General features: G+C 37.2%; 2 protein-coding genes across 2 annotated transcripts; one reads left to right on the top strand and one right to left on the bottom strand.

Moving 5' to 3' along the window:
- The first annotated feature begins 917 nt into the window (after nt 1–917).
- LOC111908794 (uncharacterized) lies at nt 918–1,394 on the top strand. Its single transcript, XM_023904595.1, has one exon. The coding sequence runs from the start codon at nt 918–920 to the stop codon at nt 1,392–1,394; it is 477 nt and encodes a 158-aa protein (XP_023760363.1).
- A 17,655-nt stretch (nt 1,395–19,049) lies between these two features.
- LOC111908815 (uncharacterized) lies at nt 19,050–21,537 on the bottom strand. Its single transcript, XM_023904614.3, has 3 exons — nt 21,348–21,537; nt 20,675–20,742; nt 19,050–19,801 (listed from the first exon to the last, which is right to left on the bottom strand). Exons 2-3 carry the CDS (start codon nt 20,738–20,740, stop codon nt 19,241–19,243), a joined length of 627 nt encoding a protein of 208 aa, XP_023760382.1. The 5' UTR covers nt 20,741–20,742; nt 21,348–21,537; the 3' UTR covers nt 19,050–19,240.
- Nucleotides 21,538–23,380: the final 1,843 nt, after the last annotated feature.

Below are 23,380 nucleotides of genomic sequence, written 5' to 3'. Positions count from 1 at the left end.
ATCTAATATTCACAAGTGAATATACTATTTATTATTCACATGTAATATACCATGTAATACTATGTAATATTCAGATATGAAAATATTATCTAATATTCATAAGTGAATATATCATCTAATATTCACAAGTGAATATACTATGTAATATTCACAAGTGAATGAATCGTCTAATATTTAAATATGAATATACTATGTTTAGTATATTTTATATTCATATATGAATGATACTTAAAATGTAAAAAAAAAAATAACCATAGTTTTTATTCATAAGTGAATAACGAATGTACTGTTGAAAAAACTTGATTCATTTTTATTCACTTATGAATAACGATAGCTGAAAATATAAAAAAAAATAGATTTTTTATTTTATTTAAAACTATATCAATATGGATGTCTATTTGTAAAGAATAAAAAATCATGAATTTTGGAATATTTAAAATAAGTTTTCGATAAAAATAGCTTCTTAAAAATTAAAAAAAAAAAACGAAAAAAGACTATGTTTTTGTATAAATTAAGGTAATGCTTAGCATAGTTTAAGAAAATATGTTTTGTTGGAAAACATATGTCTATTCTTTTCCCATTTCCGCTGGTACGACGGAGGCTTTTGCGGCAAAAATAAATGAGTGGCTGAGAATGATTCCCTCATTTGTCAATCTTTTTTTTTTTTTTTCTCAATTGAATTCTCCCATATATATATATATATATATATATATATATATATATATATATATATATATATATATATATATATATATATATATATATATATATATATATATATATATATATATATATATATATATATATATATATATATATATATATATATATATATATATATATATATATATATAAACGCACGAGAAGAAACACAAAAGTTGGGAGCTTTTGTCTCTAGTTCATCCAAAGAAAAATTAATGGCTTCAACGGATGTCCAGCGACACTCTCGCCGGAGCAAATCTTTCACGTTCTCAGACTCGATATCCGATGATTCTTCTGTCACAACTCCTATCCCATCCACTCCAATTCGATATCTCGGTATCCCCTTTTCTTGGGAGCAATTCCCCGGAATCCCGAAAAAGAACACATACAAGAAAAGCAATTTAACTCAGCATCTCCTCCCCCTGCCGCCATCCAGTCACGCCCCCCATCAGTCGCCGACGATGAAGAAGAGTAGCAGCAGTCAGAATTTCAGAAAAGACCCGTTTTTTGCAGCCTTCATCGAGTGTTCCAAAGATAAAGAATTCGAGGTCAATGGTTTAAGAAAGAGCTCAAAGCTTCCATCCGTTGACCGATCTGGATTTGTGGTGAGTATGTATTCTTCATGTAAAAGAACGTGTGCTGTTTCTGAATCTATTGTTTTCCGGCGGCGATCGTCTACATGTTATTTGTAACGACTGATACAGACCAAACCGTCGGTAAAATAAGCCGACGATTTGATTAAGGTTTATGTTTTTAAGTTTAATAAAAAAATGTTCTTGTATTTTTATCCTTTGCATGTATATATTTGAATAAAATTTGTTTTCATCCAGTTGATATGTTTTAGCAATCATACGAATTTTACGATATTTGTTTGTTTTAAGTAAACATAAGGATCAAAATTAAAAGATTAATCACATAAATGACCATCAAAATGGCATATTATTTTTATTTAACAACTTTTTAATGAATTTGTAAAATAACCACCATGTCTAAACGAGATTGTTTCGTAATAATTTTATTCCTAATACTAATCAATATATTTTCGTATTCAAAATTTGAAATTTTGATTCAAATTGTGTATGTCCACTTAAAATCGTATGACTTTATTTTCCACCTACATATCTCCGAGGGGGGGGGGGGGGGGGGGGGGGGGTGTTGAGAGAGAGAGAGCACTTTTTTTTTCTTATTCTAAAGGCCAATAATCAATGGAGTTAAGTGTTGCATGTGGAGTAACAGGGGTTCACGTGTTCATCTTGTGGATTTAACCTTCTTCTTCTTTTTTCTCCGAAGGTAAAATCATATATATACATATATCTTTAAAAATAAAAGATATATATTTTAAAAGGTTAACATTGTTTTTCGGAATAAAAAGCAATATATCATTTTCGATATTCTACGTTATTTCTACGGGGTCGTCATACTTCAAGGGTACTAAACATCAAACACTGATCAACCCATCTATCCTTATTATACACGAACAAGGTAAGTAATGTGAAAAATAGTAACTAAAAGTGAAGAGTTTTACAGAAACACCATGACATATATACCTTAATCGAATGCAAGATTCCAGAGGTTCTTTGCAATAATGCTTTCAGGTTTAAGGGTTGATGTACGAAGGTGTCCATATCTTATATTATACATTCTTTTTGAAACATCAGAAATTTTATAAAAGGCCCAAAAAATTAAGTGATAGATAAGAAACACAATACTAAGCGGAAATAGCAATGATGGGACTATATAATTAACCCATACTTTTAAGTTTAGTGTTTTTTATTAGACTGCGAAACAATCTTATCAAGTAAAATGGTTTTATTTGGTTTATCCGTTCCAAAAGTTCAAACGTTTCAAAAGTTACAAAAATCCGTATAGTTGTGAGTCGTCTTCTCTGCATTGTGTTTAAGTACGAATGATTTGGTGAAGCTTTGAATATTAAATTATATTATAGTGATCGTTAATAAATAAATTTATTAGCTAGGTGTTTAATAAACAAGAACAGGATCTTTTTACATGATACGTTTAAATCAATATTTAAGAGGAATATTTAAATGGCATGTGATGTTGTAAAATGCATGTGATATTTTGTATTATTGGGTCACAAAAAGGGTAGCAATTTGACGATAAGCCATGTGGGACAGGGCTGCCAACTTGCGAGTTGCCACTCCTACCACAACACAAGGACACCTCACAATGTTTAAACAATATGATTAATTTTGTTAAATGCTAGTATTTGTTATTTGTGCATGTCCTCTCGATTGCTTTTAGGATCGACAGAACATCAATAAATCATAATGTTTATAAAGCAAATAAGTACAGATGATTTTAACATGAAACGATGTTTAATTTTTTAGTGTTTTTCGTTTTTTAATTTTTAGGTTTTATGTAATTTTATATATATTATAAAAGCATATATCTATTTTTATAGATTAGAGGTTTTATGTTATTTTATAGTATATTGTAAAATCTTATATCTATTTTTATAGATTAGTTCTATGCAATGCCATTAAAAATAAAAGTTCTAACTATCAAATAGTCTGTCAGATAAGACCTTTTCATGTGAATGTGGCCATGTGGGTGAGGTATTTATACTAACCAAACAATAAATCATTTCAAAAGCTATAAGCTAATTTTGAGGAATATTTCTAGTTAGATAAAGCTTACATGAAAAGTTATTTTTGAAGACCATTTGTTAGATAAAAGTTACAGTTTCTAACTATTAGATCATAACCGATCCAAGCTACATTTACTTTGTATAACATCACACTACATCATAATTTTCACTAAAAAACTAATAATTTAAAGAATAAATACTATTAGGAAAAAATGTTACATTAATTTAAATAAAATGAAAATTACTACGAAATTTATTTTTCATCTTCAACATATACATTTCACCACGGAAATAATTTCAGACAATTACGCACCTCATACCAAACAGTGATATACGAAAAATGTTTATGGTTACGTTAGATTTTTGGTATTGCTCTAGCGTCGCATCAATGACATCAGATTCATTACATCTATTTGGATGAATATATTGTGGTTTGTGTAGTAGAGAAAGAAAAAAAAATGATGTGAAAATTAGTAAATTGGGGTTATTTATAGGAAAAATGTTCAATGTTCTAGCCTTGAAAATCTACCCTCTTCAATGTCATTCGCCCGTTGCATTCCGTGGTAAACACCACAAGAACAATGACTGTGTTGATGGGGATGGTGTGCACGGCTGTGGCACACATATTACCTGGCCACAAATAGCTCTCGTGACGAGCATATCGTTCGTTCCTAGCTAGTTTTTTACCATATTTAATTTTTAGTAGTTTTTGGTTTTTAGCGTTTATGGTTATGTTATTTTATATTTTTCAAAAACATACATCGAATTTTGACAGACAGTTCTAAACAAATAAAAACTATAACTTTCGGTTACCAGTTATACGATAATTTTGTCAAAATTAACTTTGTCTGTTTTGAACTCTATTAAAAGAATATATTTTGATTATGTTATTCAAGCCGTTCATTTTTAGGCTGCTGCCCGCCGGCCACTAGTTTGTTTATTTTGTTAGACTTAACAACTACATTGGAAGTTTATATAAATCATCCTATAATATATCCTTTTAAAATCCAAAGAAAATAGAATTTTTTAAGTCTATGGTCAACAGAGTTTCAATACCCATCACGTCAACTATTTTGGAGGGTGGGAGTTGGAGTAGAGTTTGGTACTTGTATTGTAGCCACCACCACCACCACATCATGATTTTACATTTTAATAAGCAAATGTTGTTTGGTTGTACTACATATATAGGAAAACGAATAGTAGATGGATGTATAAGTTTAACCACACTTATGTGTTTCTGAAAAATGTAGAAAATTTTTTAAACAACTGTTTTAATTATTTAAAAACACTTAGACATTTAACATTTAACGATACGTTGAAATAATAGTTATGATAGACTTATTTTGTGAGGGTGTTGTTATTCATATCGATTAGTAATCTCCAAATAAGTGGTATGTGTTTTTTCGGCATCTGGAATTATCTTTACTCTCATACACAAGCAAATAAAGAAAAATAGATCGTGATGGCATACATTTTTATAGTGTTGATAACTTTATAGGGTAAGCAATTATGCTTCATTTACACATTTGATACTTTTTCTTTTATATATATATATATATATATATATATATATATATATATATATATATATATATATATATATATATAAAGAGAGAGAGAGAGAGAGAGAGAGAGGTAGGTTCCGTTGAGATTAAAAATAAAATAGAGATCTCGAGATTCAACCTCAGTCACGTATTTCACATCTGTCGCTCTAACCCTTCGGCGTACCGACGCGGCAGGTCTGGTGTAATCATAAATGATTACACAGTGTCACTCGTTCTTTCCTCCTCCGCCACCATCCCCACCACCGTAACCGCCACCACCACTACCACCACCTCTGATACCACTCGACCTCACCATTGTCATCTCCATTACTTATACCACCGCCACCTCTGTCACCATCACCTTTTCTGCGACTAACTGTAATAATCATTTATGATTACTCAATCTGTGAACAGACATATATGTATAATCATTTATGATTATGCATATACGTATAAACATGTATAATCTTGTATGATTATACCTCTCTGCCATATAATCATTTATAATTAGGCATACTTCGTTGTTGCTGGTACGTTGGAGCATTAGAGCGGCAAATGCGAAATATGTGGCTGGGGTTTAATTTCAAGATCTCTATTTTTTTTTTTAATCTCAAGCGAACCGTCCCATATATATATATATATATATATATATATATATATATATATATATATATATATATATATATATATATATATATATATATATATATATATATCCTAATAAATGAAGATCATTTTGTCAAATGTCATCTTCTCATTAAATTTGTCACATGTAATTTTGTAAATTTTTTGATTCAATTTAAATCTGAATGTCATTTTATGGTTTTTTTTTTTAATTAAATCAATTAATATGACACATAATAATAAATTTATATATGTAAAGTATTAAATATATTTAATGTAATAATAAATGCAAAGAATCTTAAAAAATATATATGATATATTAAAATACATTGAATATGATAATAAATTTAATGAATATGACAAAACAATCTTTAATATTATGGATGATCTTCTTAATAGTGATTCTATTTATTCATTAGTTGAATATGTCTATTTATTTTGAAATTTTATTATAAAAAATTCTTAATATTTAAACTTTGATATATTTTTTTTAATCAATTCGTGTAATACACGGGTTTCACACCTAGTATATATATATATATATATATATATATATATATATATATATATATATATATATATATATATATATACTAATGGTGGACCCGCGCAAAGCGACGGGGGTGTATAATTTCTTTCGGCAATATGTTTCGTTTATAAAAATATTATGCCCTAAAAGAAAGTACATGTCGAAGATAATAGAATCCAACTTTGACGTTAGTAGTTGTAGGGAAAGTGTTTCATTAGTTTAAAATTCCTTAATATAGATGTCTACGAATGAGTTTCTCGACCAAAAAAATCTAATATGAATCGAAACTGAAACTGAACCGGAACCGGAACCTTTTATTCGATGTGGTTCTCGGTTCTCCTACTCCATTATTTTTTATTTTCAGTTAGTAATTAGAACCGGGTAGGGGAATCTTGATTCTCCAAATCCATCACTTTTAGTTATCGATTATTTTTGTCCCATGACGGTTTCAGAACCGAACACATGTCTGAAAATTTATTTTCATTTTGTTGTTAATTATCAAAATATTAAAAAAACCAATTGTATTGTACAACTTTTATCATATTTATTCAAAAATTAATTAAATTTGGTAACTGTATAATCAAATGCAAGATTGGTTTAAAATAGAAAGTTATTATATTGTTATTCAACATAATATTTTGGAGATGTTTATTATCTTGTTACCCGGCATGATATCTACTATATTACAATATATACCTAACATGGCAATACCAATATGTAATTGTTGAAATGAGGGAGAACCACTAAGAAAAATATGAGGAACCTATTACATATATAATTAACATTTTCAAATAAAAAAGCAAACGACCACAATTCTGACTCCATATTTTTATATATCTGACAAACTAACCAAAAAATAAAGAAAATTTTCAACTTTAGACATAGATACAACAAATAACAAATAATATTTAGCTGCCAAAGAAGTAGCAAACAAACTTCATTCTAGATGATTTCTCAGTAGTAATTTATAAGTAACATAAATTACAACTAACTTTGCTAGAATAAGAAACAAAACCCAAAAACATTTTAGGCATCACACCTCAAAATTGATCAGAAGATGCGATATGCAACTCCAACCAAGATGATTTATCAGTAGCAAGGTGGATATCCCGAAACAGCAGCGAACTTTGTTCAACCATAGTAAGAACCATAATAGGCAGCAATCCTATGCGATTTATAGCCTTCATCAGAATCTAGATATGTCTGCAAATCAACATCAGCATCTCAACCTGTATAAAAATCATATTTTCAAGAAAAATAAATCAAAAGTCTATAGCGGACTCACTGGAACAGCAAGAAAGATGTAACGTCCCAAAATTCAAGACTAAAAATTTCTTTTAATTAAAACATTACGATAAGCAAATTCATCATTTCAAAACATAAACAAAGTATTAGTTCCCAAAATACATATTCGTTATCAGAGTAAACATTCCCAGGCTGTCTAAACTATGGTGTGTGCCATGCGATCACCCCGAGCTCTTCCCTCCGCTACCGGAAGTACATGAAAACAAAACTGAAAACTGTAAGCACGAAGCTTAGTGAGTTCCCCACCCTACCACATACCATGCATAACCACATACTGCACATACCGGGCCACGCCCGCTACGATGGCCCCGCCGCCCCAGGCCCCGCCTGGCTTCGAGCCCCACTCGGATACAGATCTGTTTTACTTAGGCCTCGCCTGTCACAGGGCCCCGCCCACTAACATATAATAGCACATACACACATCACATAACATCATGTAAGCTAAACATATACTAACGGCTCTTGTTCGAAGGCCTCGCCTATCTCTGGGCCCCGCCCTTGTCTTGCTACTGATGAGTCATAGAACCCCGTCCATACTCCTGATGATAGTGAGGTACATGCCTAGCCCACCCTCACTCCTTCCCTAACTTGGGCCTCGCCCCTGCTCTACTGCTACTGAGATGTGGAACACCATCCACACTCTGCTATTGGTGAGATACGGGACCTCGCCCACACTCACCTCCCTACCAGGCACATACAAGTATCACACAGACAACAAGTATAAACTACCACAAAAACCATTCCTTGGGCACCCGCCCTTTATCATTGGACTTCGTCCCGAATATCATACTAGCATACTGGGCCTAGGGCTAACCCCTGGGTCTTCTACTCATAACTACATGGGCCGGCATTGTGGTCGTAGACCCATTCATACACAGGGAAACTCACCTGATACTGTTGAACTGCTGCTGCTAATCCCTTTGACCGCTACCTGACCACTGACTCCGAACTGCTGCTCCACTAGCTCCCCGAGCTACCAATAACAATACAACACTGAGTCAAACTGACCCCTGACAGACAACCAAGTCAACTCTTGTCAAGTCAAAGTCCTGGTCAAAGTCAACCTTCCAGGTCAACCCTACTCGCCGAGTCCACTTACTGACTCGCCGAGTCCTTATGCTCAAAGTCCTTCCAATCACGACTTGACTCGCCGAGTCTACTGATTCCCGAATCCTGTCCTGTCCAACTCACTGAGTCCTTGCTCGACTCACCGAATCGAGTCTTAACTCGAAGGGTTTGGGACTACGCGACCTGACTCGCCGAGTCTAAGAACAGACTCGCCGAGCACAAGGCAATCTTCATCCAACTCGTCGAGTTCATGCCCATCTTCAACCGACTCGACGAGCTGTTCATCCCACTCGTCGAGTTCCTCCTCATCTTCAAGCTACTCGCCGAGTCCACTCGAAGGACTCGCCCACGGTAGATCTACCCTTCCCAAGCCTATCCCCCACGTAAAGTTGCAAACTTTACGTGTAGAGAGGGAGATCTAGGCAAAAAGCACCATAAACTAGGGTTTAAGGCCAAGGGGCTTCAAAATCGACTCAAGGGCTGATACTTTATGCTTCTCCAGTCCATAACACACTTGGATCTGAAGTAGCAACTCCAGATCCGGCTCCTAACTCAAAATAATATCATTATGGCTAAAGAGCCCCAACAACCACACATAAATCTAGATGCAAAAAGGGTCCAGGAACTTGTTTATACCTCCAAAAGCTCAGAAATGACTTCCAAATCCCGGATCTACAGCCCCCTTCTTGCACTCTCAAGATTCTTCTTCTTTCTCCAAACTTAATGCACTTTTGAAGACAATAAATGGCTCAAATAGAGGATATGGCGGCTAGGGTTTGATATCCAGGGCTTAAGAGTCAGTAAGGAACCCTATGAAGGAGATTAAGACGTTTATATAGGTTCCAAGCCCCGAATTTAGGGTTTTCCACGCTCAGACCAGACTCGCCGAGTCCACTTGGCCGACTCGCCGAGTTGGTCACTTACTCCTCGACCCGGATCCCGCTCCGACTCGCCGAGTCCCTCCTTGGACTCGTCGAGTCGACCCCTAAACTTAGGGTTTTCTTCCCTTTCTTGGTCTTCAAAACTTTGGGTGTTACAACTCTCCCCCACTTAAACAAAACTTCGTCCTCGAAGTTTGCTATGGCCCACCGCCTGCGATCTGCCTGCAATACCCAACCAATTATCCCAACACTAGCTGCCTTCCTTTGCTGACCTACCACCCGATCATTCTGACTAGCATCAAACCTTGCGGATAATCATCTCGGGTCAACCCTGACCCCGAACATTCTGGAAACACGACTTACTCAACCGATAATCCACCTGGTACTCACCGAGTACTGTGCTGAACCTATAGGGATTCACCCCTTCTTCCTTGCACAATTTCTTGCCTTCCCGAGGCAAAACCCCATAACCAACTATTCCTTCTATCACTGTGAAGGCCCTATCCTTCACCAACTCCATCACCCCCGCTTACCAGTACGGGTCATTATCGCCAGTATCCACTGGGCATTTCTTTCTACTATGGTTTGGTGCAAAGCACCCCACGATCAACTAGCTGAATTCCACCATACACTGCTTACCCGCAGTACTGCTGACTGAATAAAATTCTGCTATTCATTGTCTGCCTTCCGGATGAACTGCGACCACCCTGGTCCTGATAGTTTCGTTTTTATTACTTCTTTTCATAGTTTATTTTTAGTTAAAACCACCTCATTTTAGTTAATCTTCACGCATATTTTCTCTTTTTGTTATTTTTCTCCTTTACCGGGTGCTTTCTAGTCTTTTGAGCTTATTTGCAGGATTTACCGAAGACTATTTGTTATTAGAGGTTTGGAAGGAGTGCGGGACGACGAGAATTCGAGCTATAGAAGATTAAAGGAGCATTGGAGCATCTTGGAAGAGTTTGGACGACATAATTGGGCTATCAAGAACTTGCACAAACGAGCTGGACCATAGATGAGAAGAGTAATGTAGAAGTGCCAATTAAATGGGCCAAAAAGCCCATTCAGCAGAATCCACGCGGTCCGCGTGGATTTACAAATGGTCCGCGTGGATCGCACTGTGAAGAACCCGAATTTTAGCCTTTTGCCTCTATATGGGGAAAGTTGGTGGAATACTTTTGGGCAACTTTTGGATCCGATTTTTGACCACTTTTACTGAAGTTTTGAGAGGGTTTTTCATCATGAAGACTTGAAGAAACAAACACTTTTTCTCTCTAAAAGATTAGAAGATTTGTGGATTTCCTTCATCTTTCATCTTGAACAATGTTTGGTATCTCTAATTTCTCTTGTTTTTGTTTAATCATAGCCATGCTAGGCTAGATTTATGATTTGGTTGACTTGGATGTAATTGCTTGAATGTTTTGGTTATTTTGAAGAACTCCATGAACTTGTGTTGAATATTTATGATTATATTTTCTATGAAAACTTCCTTCATGTTTATATATCTCTAGTCATGAATATTGATATATGAATGTTGTCTTTGTTGCTTAAATTCTTGACTAAGTAATGGGTCTTCAATTTAGCAAGCAACAATTAGTTTAAATGTTTGTTTTCATTTCATTTTGACTAAGAAAATATTTTCTCCATAGTGGTAATGAAAGCAATAGATTACTCTTTGGATTTGGTGACTCTTAAAACCCAATGCTAGTTGATTTTCACAAAATTACATGCTTCATTAGTTTTGTGACTTTGATTTAGGAAATGTGCTATGAGCTTCTCTAGTCATTTTAACACAAAAAGAAGAGTTGAGGCAAGTTATGCTTATAAATTGCTATAGCCAAATTAGATTACAAACACAAGTATTGCACCTTGGTATTCTCATGATTATTTAACCAAATGTTCGAGTAATGAAAGTCTAAAGTCAACCATCTTTCCCTTTATTGATTTTACATCAAACTTTTCTTTTGTTGATTTGTGTTTTTAAATCTTAGTGCAATTCTAGTTTTCTTTTAAACATCTCAAAACATCAAAAACCCCCATTTTCAATTTATTGTCATATTCCAAGTATTTTTGCAAAGAGATTTCTCATAGAGTTATAAATTGAACCAGTCTCCGTGGATTCGACCCCTTTACCACTATACACTATTTTAGTGTGTGATATTTAGGGTTATTATTTGTGTTGGCCTCGACAACCACCAGGTCCCTACCAACCTATCAATGTTTGGATTACCGGCTCTCACCGGTAGCTAGTCCCAACACCACCACTAGTCGCTCCCAGCGACTTCCAAAGAACTTCGATCACCTATAACTTCTCAATCTATTCTGCCATTCAGGCACTACAAACCTAGGATTCTTGATCCCCCTAACTTGACATTAAGGTCCCTACCAGGTCCCACTTGTGTTGCGGGCCTCGCCCACGGGTCCCACCTGCATCTATCCTTCTATTCCCACTAGTCTAATCACTCTCGCTCGGGCCTCGCCCACGGGTCTCACCCAACCATACTACTGAGCAACCCTGCTCCCAGGTCTCATCTACACTGCTAATCTCATACGGGCCTCGCCCACGGGTCTCACCCAACTATATCCTGGAGCGGCCTCTCCCAAGGTCTCACCTCTCTAGGGCTATACAGGCAAACTCCATATCATTCTCGTCCACTACCCATTCCTGATCCCTATCTGATCACTAGGAGATAAGGGCCTTGCCCCAACTCCGCTAACAAAACTACTAAGGAATGCTATGGCTTACTCGTAGTCTTACATCACCATCCATTGCTGACTGCTAGAACGAAGGCACCCATGTGCCATTAGCTCTCAAGATCCTGATTCCGACTCCCCCGAGTCCTACGGGCGATCCACAACCCAAATTCTCAACCATAACTAACCATTACCGACACACGCACTAGCTGATGGGGAGTTTCTCAAACTCCCAACCCTAAAATTCTCAATCCATGAAACGTTGAGCTACTTTTCTTCCTTCTCGGAGGTCACATAATCATTCTGGGTCTGCGTGCTCCTCTCTGGGCACACCTGGAGGATTCTCCCCCAATTCGATCCTGCTTACCCCTTGCTGCTCAATACTCAAAAGAGATCCCGATCTTTGCTACCATTCCATAACCCATCTACTGAGGAACCCAAGCCCGCCACAGCTAGGGATTTAGCCAATCCATCACAATCGTTGTACCACTCCGAACTTAGCGAGACGTACCTAATCTCTCCCAAGCATGCTACAGTTACTGCATCCCTCGAAACCTTCTTCAATAGAGCACATCCCCTAACTACCATACAAATATCCAAGGTATGCAGATGGCATATAACTCGATCACAATCAACCACTCAAAATAAAATACTTTTACCGATAATGATGTAGAACCATAACAATAAAATCATGCACAAATAAAAGAACTGAAAAGGGGAAATTGCATACCTGCAACGTCCGGCGTTGCTCGCGTCTCCAAGGTCGTCATCTGAAAAGCCCTGCCCCCTGCCGCAGGTGCCTCTACCCGGCCCTGACGGCCATCCGTGATCCTCAAAGTTGTAGGGGCGGGTGCCATCACCCGTCCTGCTGAAAATAAACTGGGACACTGGGCCTTCTTGTGGCCCCTCTGGTTGCAGTGAAAACATATCAAGTCTGATCCCTGCGCGGCGCTAACAGTACAATCCCTGCTGAAATGGCCAGTCCGACCGCACTTGAAACAGCCGGACTCACCACCGCTACCACTCCTGCACGCGCCCCCGTGCGCCCTTCCACACTTTCCGCACCGACTGCGGTCCTGATGATCCCTCGATCTCGAATCCGATCCCTTGGGCCTTTTGCCCGAACCCGTAGCTACCTGAACCTCATCCGGCTTCCTCTTCCGGATTTGCTCCAAATCAATTTCCCTTTCTCTAGCCCGAGAAATCATATCTTCCAGCGTCTTACAGCTGGATCTGCTCACGAACTTCCTGATGTCATCCCTCAACATCTCATGGTACCGAGCCTTCTTCATCTCCTCATCTGCGACATACTGTGGCACAAGAAGAGCCCTCTCCCTGAACTTGGCGGTGATCTCCGCCACAGTCTCAGTAGTCTGCGTCAAATCCTGAAACTCTCGTGCCAGCTGTTGCACCTCAATAATCGGCGAAAACTCCGCCCTGAACCTGGCCGAGAAATCGCTTCAAGTCATCGCGTCCAACGCGGCATCATCCCCCAAAGCATGACCAATCTCCTCCCACCAATCCCTCGCTTTGTCCTTCAAAAGACAGGAGGCGAGTCTAACCTTGTCCCCCTCGGGACACTTGCTCGTACGAAAAGCGTTGGCAACATCAGCCAACCATCTGCTGCTAGCAATGGGGTCCCTAGCCCCATGATAATCTGGTGCCCCGCAAGCCCTGAACTCTCGAAATGTCAAGGTACATGCTCCCAACAACGCCATCATCTCGGTACGGAAGGCTCCCAACCTCTCATCCAAGATCTCCAGTATACCCTCCTTGACCGTGCCAAAGATCACATGAGTCTGAGCTAGGATACTGCGCGTAACCTCAGCTGATATCAACTCTCTCATCCGCTCCTCGAGCTGCTCGGCCCCTGAACCCGAGCCTGATCCCTCTCTGGCGCCTGATCCGCCCGCTGGTCTTTCTCGCAATGTCACCATGCTGAAACATATAACACAACCACTATCAGAAAACTCATCACTGCTGCGAGACCAAACACACCCCCTACTAGGTTCCCGGTCTTGTCTTGGCCCTTCCCGAATCAAGTACGGATCCTCTGCTTTCAGTAGTATGGGCCCATACTACCTTCCACATCTATCCGTACTTTCCTCAGGAATTGTTTTGACTCCACCAGGTCCCTTATCCACTACTACTACTCCCAACACTATCTCATCCTAGGCTTACCCTAGGGAAACCTCTGACTCAACTCAAACAATCCTCAGCTGCTGAAGGTCTCTTTGTGATGCCAATTAGCCATCACCTGGATACCATCACATGTGACGAGGCTCAGATAATCCTTCAAGTAAAAGACTCGTCCCTACAACGGTTGGACTCAAACAAGAGCTGCGCAATAGGGCCAAATCCAGCACTCTGAGATTATTCAACCCTGATCACATGTGACGTGACGTATCCACCTAATGGCTAACTCCCATCACTCAAAATCCCACAATGCACAAAGCAAGCAGCATTCGGACAAGGGGAAAATCTAACCACAACATACTCAAGCAATCATATCCAAACAGCAAGAATCTGAACTAACATGCAACACAAACTCATAAACTCAGGCATAACCTAAACAGGCTATCCTACTACTGTCTAATCAGCACTATTATGCAGCTCCAACACATATAATAGGCACATAAGGCATCATTCCTAGATCCTTAGTCCTAATCTAGCATACTGTTCTATCAACTGATAATCATAACATAAACTTGTATGGGTATTTCGAGGTACTTACTTGAGCTCGGTTAATTGCATGCACCACACCCTTTTTCTCTTTTCAAAGTTCTTTTCTTTCTGAATTATTTTTGCCTTTCTAAAACTGTTTTCTTTCCCAAAACTCTCTTTTTACAAAACTGTCTTTTCATTTTGAAAACTTCTATACCAATCCCTCAGTTTGAGTTCAGACACGCTCGAGAGCATGTCCGAATCCCTCAAACCAAGGCTCTGATACCAACTTGTAACGTCCCAAAATTCAAGACTAAAAATTTCTTTTAATTAAAACATTACGTTAAGCAAATTCATCATTTCAAAACATAAACAAAGTATTAGTTTCCAAAATACATATTCGTTATCAGAGTAAACATTCCCAGGCTGTCTAAACTATGGTGTGTGCCATGCGATCACCCCGAGCTCTTCCCTCCGCTACCGGAAGTACCTGAAAACAAAACTGAAAACCGTAAGCACGAAGCTTAGTGAGTTCCCCACCCTACCACATACCATGCATAACCACATACTGCACATACCGGGCCACGCCCGCTATCCTGGGCCTCGCCCGCTACGACAGCCTCGCCGCCCCAGGCCCCGCCTGGCTTCGAGCCCCGCTCGGATACAGATCTGTTTTACTTAGGCCTCGCCTGTCACAGGGCCCCGCCCACTAACATATAATAGCACATACACACATCACATAACATCATGTAAGCTAAACATATACTAACGGCTCTTGTTCGAAGGCCTCGCCTATCTCTGGGCCCCGCCCTTGTCTTGCTACTGATGAGTCATGGAACCCCGTCCATACTCCTGATGATAGTGAGGTACAAGCCTAGCCCACCCTCACTCCTTCCCTAACTTGGGCCTCGCCCCTGCTCTACTGCTACTGAGATGTGGAACACCATCCACACTCTGCTATTGGTGAGATACGGGACCTCGCCCACACTCACCTCCCTACCAGGCACATACAAGTATCACACAGACAACAAGTATAAACTACCACATAAACCATTCCTTGGGCACCCGCCCTTTATCATTGGACTTCGTCCCGAATATCATACTAGCATACTGGGCCTAGGGCTAACCCCTGGGTATTCTACTCATAACTACATGGGCCGGCATTGTGGCCGTAGACCCATTCATACACAGGGAAACTCACCTGATACTGTTGAACTGCTGCTGCTAATCCCTTTGACCGCTACCTGACCACTGACTCCGAACTGCTGCTCCACTAGCTCCCCGAGCTACCAATAACAATACAACACTGAGTCAAACTGACCCCTGACAGACAACCAAGTCAACTCTTGTCAAGTCAAAGTCCTGGTCAAAGTCAACCTTCCAGGTCAACCCTACTCGCCGAGTCCACTTACTGACTCGCCGAGTCCTTATGCTCAAAGTCCTTCCAATCACGACTTGACTCGCCGAGTCTACTGATTCCCGAATCCTGTCCTGTCCAACTCACTGAGTCCTTGCTCGACTCACCGAATCGAGTCTTAACTCGAAGGGTTTGGGACTACGCGACCTGACTCGCCGAGTCTAAGAACAGACTCGCCGAGCACAAGGCAATCTTCATCCAACTCGTCGAGTTCATGCCCATCTTCAACCGACTCGACGAGCTGTTCATCCCACTCGTCGAGTTCCTCCTCATCTTCAAGCTACTCGCCGAGTCCACTCGAATGACTCGCCGAGTCCATTCAGATCTACATACATGCAGAGGACTTTTTAGTCATGCATGGACTCCAAACTGTAGATCTACCTTTCCCAAGCCTATCCCCCACGTAAAGTTGCAAACTTTACGTGTAGAGAGGGAGATCTAGGCAAAAAGCACCATAAACTAGGGTTTAAGGCCAAGGGGCTTCAAAATCGACTCAAGGGCTGATACTTTATGCTTCTCCAGTCCATAACACACTTGGATCTGAAGTAGCAACTCCAGATCCGGCTCCTAACTCAAAATAATATCATTATGGCTAAAGAGCCCCAACAACCACACATAAATCTAGATGCAAAAAGGGTCCAGGAACTAGTTTATACCTCCAAAAGCTCAGAAATGACTTCCAAATCCCGGATCTATAGCCCCCTTCTTTCACTCTCAAGATTCTTCTTCTTTCTCCAAGCTTAATGCACTCTTGAAGACAATAAATGGCTCAAATAGAGGATATGGTGGCTAGGGTTTGATATCCAAGGCTTAAGAGTCAGTAAGGAACCCTAGGAAGGAGATTAAGATGTTTATATAGGCTCCAAGCCCCGAATTTAGGGTTTTCCACGCACAGACCAGACTCGCCGAGTCCACTTGGCCGACTCACCGAGTTGGTCACTTACTCCTCGACCCGGATCCCGCTCCGACTCGCCGAGTCCCTCCTTGGACTCGCCGAGTCGACCCCTAAACTTAGGGTTTTCTTCCCTTTCTTGGTCTTCAAAACTTTGGGTGTTACAAAAGAAATGCAATTACTAAAAAAAACAAACAAGTAAAAACTCAAAATTGTGAGAACTTGAAACCACCTCTTTGGAATAAAACATGTTAGAACTCTAACCTATGAGATCACAAAGGAGTAAAAAAATCAAAAACAGTAATTAAAGAAAAAAGTAGAACCTGTTCGAATGAAAGAGAAAGTAATGAGGCGAACTTTTTGCTTAAGTCAAAATTTCCAAATAATCACTTATAATTCATCCCTACAAAACAGAATCTTAAAAAATGGAAATGTTATATTGGTTTATAACAAAACTTTGGAGTTCCATAAGTAAAATAACACAAAATGGTGATACAACCAATGCAAATACAAGTTGCATCATTCTGCCATCTTTTCACTTGAACATCTTTCCTGCATCTGAAAACCAACCATTAAATCTCAATGTTAAGGCTATAAATAAAACTCTTAAGATTAATTGGAACAACTTTTATGTGTCAATCTTAAAGAGACGACAAAGGAAGCTATTGTTTCACCACACGTCCTACCATCGTATCTAGGGTACATGCCAAATCATTAGTTAAGCTACTTCTTTATCTTCCCCAAGCATGTAACCAAACCAAACCAAATCAGTGTGTTAATAAACTACAGAAGAAGATATAGAAATGAGTGATGGTTTAGAGAGAGAAGAAAACCAATAATCTGATAGTTCCATAACTGGGATATCGTGAAGACTACTGAAAGCCCTTATTTTTCTTTATGTAAAAATCATTTTCAAAAGGATTTTTCTATTATCCAAACACCTTTTGTTTATTTTTTAACTTTTTAGAAAAATTAAAAATCAAAAGTCATTCTAAAAGTAACCCCGCACACCCCCTTACTATTAAAGTAACTTGTTCCACTTAAAAATATACCGTTTTGATTACTGGTGTTAGTTTGATTTTGGTTTTAGAAATATAGATCCAGATATTTTAAATTGGATTAATTTTGATATGAATCATTTGAATTACAATTTGGTTTGATCGATTTCAATTTGATTTTTTCAAAAGTCAATTTTTTTTAGAGAAAGAAAAAGGAAAAGTTGAAAAACTACAAAAATAATTATCAATCATTCTATTTATTTAAACATTGACTACAACTATTGTTTACTTTTAAACTTTTTGACATTTAAAATACACGAATTAAAGCAATTGTTTATAAAACATCTAAACAAATGGTTTCATATGTTCGAAGGAGTTCGTTAATTGATAGTTTGATTTACTACTCTTATAATTAATTCATGTGTTGTAATAGAAAAATAAATACTTAGTAGGGAAGCCTGGTTATTAAACCCATTTGTGAAAATTCCTTTGTAATTATTTGTTAGCATTTTTCTAACTTTAAATACTTGAAATTTTCAGTTAAAAAAAATGAAAATCATTGCCAACTGTTAAAAGAAAACATATATTTATTTTGAAAAAGATTTATGAAGGTAGGTTTTATCAAATAAAATTAGTTAAAACTAACATAAGAAAAGAAAAAGTTATTTAGATTATGGATTCTTGATGCTTTTAGTTGTTTTTTGTCGTTATATTTTCCACTAATACTATATGATGTATCACTCATTGTACTACACTTTGTTATATAGCACTACTAGCCACTTTGCGTCATTCTTTCGGTGCATCTTCCCCTCATGTTCCAATTTTACTTTATTTTTGTACTTTTCATATTCTAACTTGAAACCACTCTATTTAGCAGTGTTTAATCTCAACCGATCATCACTAAATCATTTGATTATAGTAACGATATAACAATATGTTACCAAATTGATTTTTAATAATAGATAATCCACTAATATAATGTTATATTAAGAGTAGCATATGCTAAAGAGAAAAAGTGTAGTGTCATACCAAACATCTAAAATGACAAAAACTTGGGACACTTACATTCCCTACTTGTATAATGGTATCCTTGAGGACCTACTATCCTTTAGAAATATCCCAATAAAATCCAAAATACAATTGGCGACCTGTAATACACATCAAATACAGTACAACCTGTCTGTCTGCCTAACAAATGGGCCCTAAATAATATTATTTTGTATTTTCACTATATAAGTTCAATGAACAAACTATATTAATTACAAGATACAAATAGAAGGTATACACTTAAATTACAAAAAAAAAATCTTGAAATTAAAACCGAACCCAACACCGAGTGCAGAGTGCCATACAATCTCCTTTACAATCCACAATAAAACCCAATACTTTTGGATTACGAAGGAGCAAATTCTTTAATGATTTTCCTTTTATTCCCCATTGTTTTTCAAGAATTTCAATATTCACCTTCACCTCATTTTCAAGGCTACACCCAACAACCTCGGGAAATTTCTTGAGTACTTTAGAGATATCATCATCTAAAAGACCTAAACCTTTTAAATAATCCAAAATGGCATTAATTTGATCGGATTTTGGTACGACTTTTTCACGTTCTTCACCCCAATAAGGGGAATGAAGAAACCCGAATGCTTTTCCTAATATTTTATCCTCCTCTTCTACTGTAAATTTGAATTGTGAAAGCGATTGTCTACAAGCTTCCCATGTCTTTGTATCTTCCTCAGTTAAAATTATCTCTTGAGTTCTTCGAGTTGATTGTGTTTTCCATCTTTTGGATGTGGTAAATTTAGCTGTTTTATTGTTGCTAGGTTGATAACTGTGTGAAAATTTTGCATTTGATGAGTATGATTCAAGATCCAGCTGAAAAAAAAAAAGTAGTGATAATTTAGGGTTTACACTTAGATTCAAGCTTTCATATATGAAAGAAAATTGGGAAACAAGAAGTAGATATAAGGACTAAAAATGTTGAGAATTGGAGAAATAGAAATGAATAAAGCAAAAAGATTCTTTTTTGGACCATTTGTAAGAGATTGATATTCCAAGGGACCAAAACTGTAATTAGGAAAACTGTTTTTCAGAATAATACCTATACGAAGACTAAAAAGTAAACTGTGTGAATTATTAAAGCTCATCAAAAAGCATGATAATTTTGGGCCATAGAAGAAATAATGGGCCTAAGATCACCACCACTAACCATAGTGGACCAAACAGTCATACAAAAAAAAAAAAAAAAAAAAAAGTCAACAGCATGATGAGCATATGATGCAATAAGGTGAAAAGTAAAATCAAATTTGTTATTGTTTCATGATATATGGATGACTTGGTAGTTACAAAAAGTAATGGCAAACTTTTGAGATGACTGATTTATGAGTAATACTTACTTTTTAGTAATTAGGAAAAGAGATAAAAATAAAAAATGGAGAAATGTTCATCTGAGGCAAGAAAGATGCACAAAAGTATTTGTTGATTAACAAGTTGAAATTTCCATTTCTTTTTTAATCACCAGTTCGTTCCATATAAATGTATCTAACATCAAACATAAAATCAATAACAAATTGATCACTGCATCATTCCTACAATCCTACTCTTGTTTTGTGAATTGAGAATATAGTTACACAACTGGTCCCTGTAGTTTAGGTAGCTTTTGATTTTTTTTACTTGTAATTCCTTCTGCCAGATTAGGAAGTGTAGTAGAGCATCTAATTGCAACCTATAAAGAGAATGAATACTTACAGAAAAAACAGAAACTTTTCCAGAGTCAATGGTCAATATGGCAGAAGGTAAAGAACTTCCCAGCATTCCTGCATGATTAAGAGAAAAATGAAGCCTAATCAGCTGCATAATCTAGCCAAACTACTCCAGACAGAAAAGATTTAGCTACCTAAACACCATTGGTAATCCACATAAGACAAAGCATGGATCATTTCTTTAAAAGAAGAAATAACAGGCTGATAAAACAGGACAAAATACATGACTACAACAAGAAAGCCTTAACGTGAATCAAAGAGTCAAAGTGTGTATCACATATCAGTTATCACAAAGTCTCATACAAACATAGATGGAATGGTGCCACGTGGATAAGTCAAACTTATGATGATCATGATTGTCAAAGTTCCTTCAAACGCCAATCCCAATATGAAATCTCACATTTTTCGATACGAGTTACCAGAGCATGATTCTGTTTCTATAATAATGCCAACCACAGTATTTTAATGGAATTACTAACTCAAAGGAAGCCACTATGATTAGGGTAAGAGACTTCAATTAATAGTCAGCTCCTTTGGATTAGATTATTGGAAAACCTAATCGACGATTTGAGAATAAATTTTAGGGAGCTGAAGTATGCGAAAAGCTGCAATAAACACATAAAGGTAGAATATAATCTTGAGTGAATAGTTAGTTGTACCTGCGGATGTTTCAGTATGACGGGAGGGCTTGCTGGTGGTGGTGCGGTGGGCGGTGGTGCCGTGTGGTTTTTGTTGCGGAAGCAAATGAAGGGTGGGGAGAGTTGGGCTTAAACAAAAGAACAGGAAAAAGATGAACAGTATTGTGCGTCGCTTAGGAACACACAAAAGCCACACAAAATTTTCACGCGGTTAATTTGCTTTTTAATCGGGGATAACCATACATATCCTATCTAATCTGGGTAACAATATAAATAAATAAATAAAGGGAAATGGATTTAATAACGTAATTACCTTTTCGGTTTGTTCACATCTGGGTAACTATCTTTTTTTTTTTACACATCTAGGTAACAAACTTTTTGTGAGTGTTCACATATGACCATTATGACCGGCTGTAGCAGGTTATATCCGGTCATAACCAGTCATAATGGTCATATGTGAACCGGTATAATGGTCATATGTGAACACTTCTAAAAAGTTCGTTACCTAGATGTGTACAAAAAAAGATAGTTACCCAGATGTGAACAAACCAAAAAGGTAACAGTAAAATACGCGAATGGTCCTTATAGTTTGGGTAATTTGTGCGTTTGGTCCATAACTTATTTTTTAACTTAGATGATCATTACTATTTATTTTTGTTGTGTATTTGGTGCCTATGCTACCTCAAAAGATTATTGTGGGACCCAATTTAAATTTCTCAAATGTGGTTTCAGATTTAGGGTGAGGAGATGCAGATATATAAGGTCTATTAATTTTTTTTAATATATAAAAAAATAAATACATAAATAACAAAAAAAAAAAAGGGCACAATAGTCTTTTGAGGTAGGACAGAGACCAAATGCACAACAAAAATAAATAGTAGGGATCATCTAAGTTAAAAAAATAAGTTATGGACCAAACGCACAAATTACCCAAACTACATAGATCATTCGTGTATTTACTGTTATCTTTTCGGTTTGTTCACATCTGGGTAACTGTCTTTTTTTGTACACATCTAGGTAACGAACTTTTTGAAAATGTTCACATATGACCATTATGACCGGTTATGACCGGATATAACCTGCTACAGCCGGTCATAATGATCATATGTGAACACTTCCAAAAAGTTCGTTACCTAGATGTGTACAAAAAAAAGATAGTTACCAAGATGTGAACAAACTGAAAAGTTAATTACCTTGTTAAGTCCATTTCCCATAAATAAATAAGTGAAGCACACAAATGATTTATATCCTTTGGGATAATTTATGTATTTATTTCTAAATATTTTTTTAACTCGGCTGGTTTTTTAAATTTTGTTTTGTTTTGTATTTGGTTATAAAAAGACAATGTTATCCTTATGATTTAATATTCTGACTTTTTTATTGTTTATTTGTTATTTAAAAAAATATATTATTAAAACAATCAATGTGGGTACCACCACATATCATACATAGCTTAGTGGGTTCCCAAAATACTGGGGGATGCAGCATGATCAAGTCGGACACTTTCATTTGGAACTATAAGTATCTAACACATTTAAACTTAAAAGTTATAAGCACAAAATTTAGTGGGTTCTCAAAATACCACAAATCATACATATAACAGGTTTATTTCAACCCCGAGTGAAGACTATGAGCTAAATCATAGTCTTACAATTACTCGTTGTCATGAGTCAAGTCATGGTCTTTCATCGTAATGTCAAGGGCCAAATCTTGGTCTTACATACATGTGTTAGGGGTCAGATAATGGTCTTCCATATAATGTCAGAAGACAAATCCTGGTTTTTCATACAAATGTCAGGGTCTAAATCCTGGTCTTCAATACAATTATCACAAAGATAACTAGCACCTTACATAGTATAGTGAGGAAGACTCGCCTCACACTCGAATCGGATCAACCACAGTCATGAGTTTGCTGAGTTCGCTGCTTCGGAGCATGCTCAGATGACTCGGTACTTGAGCATGCTCAAGATGGATTTTCGGTCGTTTGTGTCTACCTAACGATACAATATCCTCTTCGAGCTTCAGGATGTCGCGAGGAAGCGAGAGATTGAGGT

The sequence above is a fragment of the Lactuca sativa genome, chromosome 6 (genome assembly GCF_002870075.4).
Source record: "Lactuca sativa cultivar Salinas chromosome 6, Lsat_Salinas_v11, whole genome shotgun sequence".
NCBI classification, from domain to species: domain Eukaryota; kingdom Viridiplantae; phylum Streptophyta; class Magnoliopsida; order Asterales; family Asteraceae; genus Lactuca; species Lactuca sativa.
The sequence above is the reverse complement of the archived record's forward strand: the minus strand, read 5'-3'. Positions and strand labels throughout refer to the sequence as shown.

Coding starts and splice junctions, on each gene's coding strand:
- LOC111908815 (XM_023904614.3), bottom strand. CDS start 20,740: ATGCTGGGAAGTTCTTTACCTTCTGCCATATTGACCATTGACTCTGGA. Junction 19,802..20,674: donor GAAAAGTTTCTGTTTTTTCT/GTAAGTATTCAT, acceptor TTTTTTTTTCAG/CTGGATCTTGAATCATACTC.
- LOC111908794 (XM_023904595.1), top strand. CDS start 918: ATGGCTTCAACGGATGTCCAGCGACACTCTCGCCGGAGCAAATCTTTC.